At 43.1% G+C, this 8,274-nt stretch overlaps 2 protein-coding genes across 2 annotated transcripts; both read right to left on the bottom strand.

Moving 5' to 3' along the window:
• LOC8076792 (pentatricopeptide repeat-containing protein At3g12770) lies at nucleotides 339-3,853 on the bottom strand. Its single transcript, XM_002449179.2, has 2 exons — nucleotides 3,401-3,853; nucleotides 339-2,688 (listed from the first exon to the last, which is right to left on the bottom strand). Exon 2 carries the CDS (start codon nucleotides 2,213-2,215, stop codon nucleotides 503-505), a length of 1,713 nt encoding a protein of 570 aa, XP_002449224.1. The 5' UTR covers nucleotides 2,216-2,688; nucleotides 3,401-3,853; the 3' UTR covers nucleotides 339-502.
• LOC8076791 (protein FAM136A) lies at nucleotides 3,972-6,811 on the bottom strand. Its single transcript, XM_002449178.2, has 3 exons — nucleotides 6,596-6,811; nucleotides 5,590-5,727; nucleotides 3,972-4,559 (listed from the first exon to the last, which is right to left on the bottom strand). Exons 1-3 carry the CDS (start codon nucleotides 6,704-6,706, stop codon nucleotides 4,380-4,382), a joined length of 429 nt encoding a protein of 142 aa, XP_002449223.1. The 5' UTR covers nucleotides 6,707-6,811; the 3' UTR covers nucleotides 3,972-4,379.

Raw genomic sequence — 8,274 nt, 5'->3', positions numbered from 1 at the left:
CAAGAGATGTAACAGTAAATAAATTGAGAGAGGCTGCTGGGAGCAAAATCGCACCTCAGAAACAGGCAAGGAGTGGAGATTTGGGATACATTTTGCAGTTCCGCTTAGAGATCACCATGTCATTTTGGCCGAATATGGCTTCAGAAAAAAGGCATTTTCTCAGGGTTTACTCACAGAGTCACAGTATACATTGGTGGCTGGAGTTTTCTGTTTCTAATGTTTTTGTTAATCTGGTATGAAAATTATGTCAAACATGTGTCCTCTGAAAATCCTGGAGGACATCAGCAGATTTGTGAAGGTTGGAAAGCATGCTAGACGACGTGGATAAAAATGGTCAGTGAGAAGGGAAGAACCACACATGTGAAGTTTATATAACATTATAACTATAGATGAAACAATTTGGCCATCAAAACTCCATGTTAGTACATATAATGGGAAACGATTAAGCTAACTAATATCAGAATTACACAAGTGCTACCTCATGACGATCGCTATTTTTTCCCTATTGGTTTACTGCGCTATGCCCAGCTGTCTTCTTGAGTTCCATCTCCTTCATGGCTCGTCTTATCCTTTCTGCATCTTCCAACATTCCGGCTTCGAAGTACATGTTTGACATCAAAACATAGAATGTGACATCATTGGAGCCTGACTGGAAGAGGTCCTTGGCAACGAATTCAGCTAGCTCCAGATTGCTGTGAAGCTTACAACCCCCAAGAAATGCGCCCCACACGCACTTGTCTGGGCACAACGACATTCCCCTGATGATTTCATATGCTTCCACAAGTCTACCAGCTCGCCCTAGCATGTCAACAATGCAGGCATAGTGCTCCAGTGTAGGCGACATTTGATAGTCAGAAAGGATGCTGTTGAAATGCTTCAGTCCTTCGTTAACAAGGCCTGAGTGGCCACACGCCACAAGAACTGCAGTGAATGTGAAAGAATTTGGTCTCACCCCTTCACTTTTCATCAGGCAGAAGAGCTTGAGAGCCTCCTCAGAATCCCCATGGTTGGCATATGCACTTATCATGGCACTCCAGGACACAACACCACGCACATGCAAACAGTCAAAGACTTTCCTTGCATCAGCAATCTCGCCACACTTTGCATACATGTCGACAAGAACATTGCCAATCCTTGCATCTGCGTCAAGCCCATGACTCCGGGCAAACTCATGCACCCATTTGCCAGTCTCCAGGGCTCCTGACCGTCCGCAGGCAGATAGAACACTGACCAAAGTCACACAATCAAACCCCACCTTCTCAGTAAGCATCCGGTGGAAGAACTTGATTGCCTCAACCACATCACCATGCTGCTCATAGATTGCAACCATCGTGTTCCAAGAAACCAGACTGCGTACTGCCATTCCCTCAAACAGAGCTTCTGCCATGGGAATGCTCCCACACTTCCCATACATTGCGATGAGGGCATTAGCCAATGGAATGTTTGCATCAAACCCTGACCTGATCACGAACCCGTGCACCATTTCCCCAGCATCCAGCCATTCTTGGCCCTGCAAGCAGGGCAGGAAACTGATCAGAGTGATCTCATTCGGAAGGACACCCTCGGCGACCATCGTGCTGAACAGCGCAAGTGCCTCCCCAAAGAAGTAGTTCTGCACGTAGCCAGCAACCATGGCCGTCCACGACACGACCGTCCGGGACGATCCATGGCTTTCTGCAAAGACCAGCTCAGCGTCCGCCACCTCTCCTTCCTGGAAGTACATCGCGATAAGAGTGCAGCGCACGAACCCGTCCCCATCGAGCGCAAACCGCACCGCGTCTCCGTGCACGGCCCGCCCGAGCCGCGGCTGGCGTGCAGCCGCGCAAGCCGGGAGCACGATCGGGTAGGTGTAATGGTCCGGCGCGACGCCCGCGGCGCGCATCCGCTTGTAGAGGGCGAGGGCGTCGACGGCGTGCGAGTGCGACGACTGGGAGTGGGAGTGGGAGTGGGCGTGCGCGCGGAGGAGCGTGTTCCACATGTAGGCATCGCGTACAGGCGCGGCGTCGAACACCCTGCGTGCGTAGGCGAGAGAGGCGGGCGCCGCGCCGGCGATGAGGCTGGTGGCGAAGGCCAGGTTCGCGGATACGCCGAGGACGATGGCGCGGGCGTGGATGGGGAGGAGGGCGCGCAGGGAGGCCGGGGAGGAGGACACGGTGGCGGCGGCGGTGATGAGGCGGACGAGGACGGCGGCGGCGGTTGAGGGTCGTGCTGGCATTTCGACATTTGGGCTCGTCAAGTTGGACTGCCTGACTGGTTTGGGCTTTGTAATGACTTTTGAATACTGATTTGCTTTTTGTTTAAAAAAAAAGTAAAAAACAACAATACTGATTTCGTTTATGAAGTATTGAAAATGTTCGAATACAATTATATCCTACAATTGCTGTTTCTCCTGGCGGCTGCGAGCGGACAAATTTAGGCCTCACGAGCCTTTTACCTGTATGCTATTATGAAAGATTGACCAAACCACGATATCATTAAAAAGTTGTTTCGTACCGCTGTGCCCAACTTCATCTTCGACTATACCCGTGTGTCATTCCGTCTATTTTGAAGCCTAACGGCAGTTAAGTGGCCTGGCAATAGACTTGAATGCCCCTGGGTCACTTGGTCTCGACAACGAAATATTCTTGTCCCCAGTGCCACTGACTGCCAGTTTTCCTCCGTTGCAACAATAATGCTAGTAAAATTCACCTGAAAAATACTTAGATTACTAATAAGTTCTACTCTTTCTTCAGTTCATCTGGTAAGATTAATTTCAAAAGCTAGGCAGATGCTTAAACCTTGGAGTTGTTCCTACCGATTCAGGCACCCGCGCCACCTCCAAATAATCAAGGCCTTGTTTACTTCTAAATTTTTTTTTGCAAAATAGGAATAGTAGCACTTTCGTTTGTATTTAGTCTAGTTAACTAGGCTCAAAAGATTTATCTCGTCAATTCGAACCAAACTGTGCAATTAGTTTTTATTTTCATCTATATTTAATACTCCATGCATACGTCTAAAGATTTGATGTGACGGAAAATCTGAAAAATTTTGTAAAATTTTTGGGAACTAAACAAGGCTCAAATGTGACATGGCTTTGAAAGGTGACTTGGAGCAGAGGGAGGCTAACAGTAGCAGGCAGAAAGAGCTTGGTTAGTTAAAACAGGGGGATCCAATCCAACCCAATTATATTACACATGTGTTCATATACATAGAGTAATAAGTTAAATTTAACAAGGGGATCTATCCAATTGCGGTTGGGTTTGGGTGTCCACAGCGAAATTGTTGGTTCTCATAACGTGGATGCCACGCAGCAAAGTAATCCATCCATCCATACATATTCCATCCGCTTGATTGAAATCGGAGATTTGGCGTTGAGGAAGCAAGCAAGCAAGCTGCAAGCAGAGGTAGGGCGGTTGCTTACCAGAGCAGCACAAGGAGAAGCGGATGGATCTCCTGCGGTCCGTCTGGTCAACAGCACGGGGCAGGAGTGAGGAATCGAGTTTAGTACAGAGCAACCACGGCGGGCGACAGACAAGGAGTCCAATACAGCAGTCAGCACGGGGGGATTTTGAATTTGATTGAATTGAGGACGACGACGAGGTCGCTGATGCTGCCGCCTGCTGGTGGTGGAAGAGAGGAGGAAGAGAAGGGTGGTTTGGATGGATCGGTGCCCATCGGTCCGTTCCGAATCTGGATAGACAAACAACCCAGCTCCCGTGACCGGAAGGGTACGATGGACATTGTGCTATTTAGAACCCACGTGTCAGACCTCTTAAACGGAAGAAAACGGACGAAATGAGAACGGGATGGCACACGGGTACAGTCGAAGATGAAATTGGTCACAGTGGTGCGAAACAACTTTTTAATGGCATCGTGGTTTGGTCAATCTTTTATAATGGCGTACAGGTAAATTTATGCCATGTTCACAGGAACCTGCAACAATTTTTACATAAATTTTAAAACAATTTCATAGCAAACAGCAACGCAAAGACTTTTTATGAAATTCTCACGTTTGAATTATTTCCCATTTGTCTCACAAAATGTTCCCCCGCACAGGTGATACTCTACAATAAAAGGTAAATTGCATTGCAACAGAAGCAACATGAAAAATTGTGAGACGTAAGAGTACTTGGTACATGCAGCAGAACAAGTTCATCTAGCCTTGTACTATTTCAATGCCTAAGCTGTAAGCTCAGCACAATTCAGAATGTCGATGATGCTGACAAGCCAGGAGAGTAATACGGTACACTGATTTGATCACGTTATATCGATATCGGTAAGAGCTCTGCATAGTTCTAGCTTAGGATTTTTCCACTGAAAAATGTGGACTTAGGCCGCAAATGTGAGTATGAGACATTCTCAACTATATCTGATTCCATATGCTAAAAGCAATAGTGCCTCTAATTGATACTGAGGGCGGACTTGATCTGCTCCACCACATGTGGGAGCACCCTGATGCTGTCATCGATAGATCTGTTGACACAGGATTCCAGTTCCTGAGTTGCATCTGTTTTCAACTTCTGGAGCTTGGCTGCTTCATACTTGTCTTGACAGACCATCAATGACCGATTCAACCGTTCCTGAAGCAAGGGGCAATGATTAACAAAGATGTAAGTGGCATGCTAGTTTATGCAGAGAAATACATGCATAATCATAACCCTAAAATAGCAATAGGCTAAAACAAGGTTCCTATGAATCCACTGGGAGATGAGTAACAGTTAGGCAGCTACATTATTCATCCAGTTGTTTGCCTACAAAAGGATATAGTTTGCTGTTCAAAGTTCAGGATGTGTAACATGGTGTCTGTACATGATTCCAGATACTTGAGACAGCCATCTCCAATAACACTGAAAACCACTAATAATTATTTTACAATAAAATAACCAGGTGGGAAACATGCACTAGGCCATCTTGCGGATAACAACATGCGAACCTCAACAGAGCAGATGAAGTAAAAGAGAAGGTTCTCAGGTTTGCCAGAAGTACAATGTACATAAGGATGGAGCAAAAACTAAATTGCTGCAGGGGAAAACCTTATAAAACTCCTACTGTTGTATCATTGAGATCATAAATCCATATTCATCGAACAAAATAACTATAGCGACAAATATACTGCTCATGAATCCTAAATTATCTTCTGGGAAGTTGACTTTCCCATATGGCAATTAATTGCATACATGATTGATTGCATGAAACAAGTACACCATCACAGATAACCAACCACATACAGGATGCTTGTTGAGGAATTTGTCCTGGTGACTGTGAACTATCATGCATACACAACTTTGAGAATTTGATAATTCATTTACACACAGCAATACAGCATTCGAGTGGTTGCAATGATAAGTAAAATCAGAGCAAAATGGAGAACGCAAAACAAATATTAGTAACTTGTATAAAAATCTGAAAGATTCTGTAGTAAAAAGTTACAGCTATGAAACTATTCACTTTACTGCATCAAAAGACAGCCAAGCCAATCATAATTTCAATACTACATAAGCACAAAGCAATTAATAAGTTACTAAAAAAAGATGAACAAAGAAAAGCCTGATGCGATGTTCTATTTGGGAAAAGGAATGTGTACTGCAGGAAATTAGAACTTAGAAGTACCTGAAACTTGGCCATCTCATTCTCAACAACATTGTTGGCGGTAAGGACAGGCACACTACAATTCTCCACACAGCTGTTGATCCCTTCCTGAGTACGACGCCGATCAAAGCAATCATGCGCGCACTTGAAGTATGCTTGCTGGAATAAAACAGAAATTCAACAATAATTAGCACTCAAGTGTTTTGATTTGGGAGCATGCCCCTTCCCCTCCTACTCCTACAAAGATATCAACGATGTCTGCAGTTTTTATACCAATAAATATCCTCAGTACAATAATTACTAATATTAGTCCAACCCCCTTTTCCATCATCACAAGAATGAATGTCAACTGTCAAGGTACCTTGAACAATTAGTATAAAGTAATTTCCTCTCGTATCCAGAAATTAGGTGAAGAAAATAAACATAATAGTGAACAATTACAGGAGTGGATGGTTACTACTAGTTACTAGTACAAAACAACAAGGTGACCCTAACAGATTTCTAAGAGATGGTACAAAAAAACATGCACCAAAAACTATATTCACATATCTCAAAAATTTAGCATCCATTGTCCACTACTGTGATGCTGCTCTTCGCTACATCCTGCAGCAACACGCCAACACCCAACAAATTCGCGCACTGCCAAATAAGCTTATTCAGAGACTTGTAATTGCATCATCAGAACCAAATAAATCACCGACAAGACTCGCACAACCCAGAACCTCCAATACATGGGTATCAAACTAACGGGCCACTACCCTGACCAGCATTCAGCGGAACATCTAAAGAATCCGGACAAATTTCAACCACAAGAGTAAGATCGTCGCCCTCCTCCACCCTACAATTTTTATATCAGAATAAGGAACCCCAAAATCCGACCAAAGTTCTACCACCAATCCAAGATTACGAGGCCTACCAGGCTACCGCAGCTACTCGCGCCTCCCTCTCCAACACCACGAACCCTCGAAGGACAGCAAAACCGAGGCGGCGGATCCCCCCAAGACGCACCCTCCCCGTAACTGTTTACCTGCATGGTGAAGTTGACGTGGTCCTGGACGCCGGCGAGGTGCTGCTGCACGGTGGCGTTGACCTCCTCCAGCTTCCGCCGGATCCGCTCCGTCACCACCTGCTCCTCCATCGCGCCGCGCCGCCCGCCTGGCTGCTTCTGGAGGCCTTTGCGGCTTGCGGGAGGGGAAGAAAGGGCCAAGCTTCTCTTGGCGACGAGGAAGAGAGAAACGGCAGGTCGGAAAGTGGAGGTTTTGCTAAAGGCCACGCGGGCTAGGGTTTTATGGATCCGGCCCATGGGCCGAAACCGACCGACAGAGTAGTGTGTCTGGGGAGGAGCCTGGCCCACCTAGCAAGGTTTTGGGTTCTTTGGAGGAAAAAGTCTACTTTAGGTCCCTCAACTTTCGTGAAAGTCTGATTTTTATTCTTGAACTTTAAAATTGGATAAAATACATCCCTCAACTTTTAAACCGTGCACATTACATCCTTGACCTGGTTTTGAAAGCGGTTTTACCTTTTTCTTTTTATTTATTTTGGCTGAATTTTTTTGAAAAATCATAGTAAATCACATAAAAATCATAAAATAGAAAACTCAATTTTGTTAGACTTTAGATCAGTAGATCTACACATTGAATATATAATATAGTATGTTCTAGTACAATTTTTTTATGCATCTTTAGATCTATATTTTTTCTGTAATTAATTAGACTAATTATAGCTACATTTTCTATGGTCTAATTGTGATGAAATTTATATGGTGAGCTAATTATTCTATGTTTGAGTTATAGTAAAAATTTTATACTCATTGAATCATGTATTACTTAGTTATAGATTTATTTAGGTTTATGCTTGTTAAATTATAATAAATCTATAACTAAGTTATACATGATCTAATAAGTATGAATTTTTTACCATAGTTTAAACATATAATAATTAGTCTAACATAAAAAATTCACCACAATTGGACTATACAAACTATAGCTATGAATTATTCTAATTAATTATAGAAAAAAACAGTTCTAAAGCTACAATAAAAATTTTATACTAGAGCATATTATATTATATATTCACTATGTAGATCTACTTATCTGGAGTCCAACAAAATCAGATTTACTATTTTATGAATTTTATGTGATTTACTATAATTTTACAAATATTCAGCCAAAATAAATAAAAATGAAAAAGACAAAACTGCCTTCAAAACCGCTCATAACCATGTCAGGGACGTAATATGCATGGTTTCAAAAATTGAAAGATGTATTTTACCCGGTTTTAAAGTTCAGGGATGAAAAATAGACTTTTACGAAAGTTGAGGGATCTAAAGTGGACTTCTTGCTTCTTTGGAATCTCGGTTTTCTACTGTCGTCTAGCTATATATATATTTTTTATTTCGACCCGCAGTAATTGTTGGCATGTCATTTGACAAGGTAAACTTGACTTCGTCATTAGCTGCATAATTGTTTGGCAATATAGTACGGATATTTTGTGTGCAATCAATCAAATTGTAAACAACACGAGAAATCGGGATGCTCGTTGTTTTGGCCCGTTAGCCAATCACAAGTGGTGACTATGGATGCTCATTGCTCCATAGTTGAGTCAGCCGTAATAGTACAAACTATGTGCACGTACGAAAGTCAGAAATGACCTGAACATAGTATATATGAACACTGAATTTTACTCCCTCCATTTCAAATTATAATC

Source organism: Sorghum bicolor, chromosome 5, assembly GCF_000003195.3.
Source record: "Sorghum bicolor cultivar BTx623 chromosome 5, Sorghum_bicolor_NCBIv3, whole genome shotgun sequence".
Lineage (NCBI taxonomy): Eukaryota > Viridiplantae > Streptophyta > Magnoliopsida > Poales > Poaceae > Sorghum > Sorghum bicolor.
Note: the sequence above shows the minus strand (reverse complement) of the source record. Positions and strands in the feature narration are given on the sequence as shown.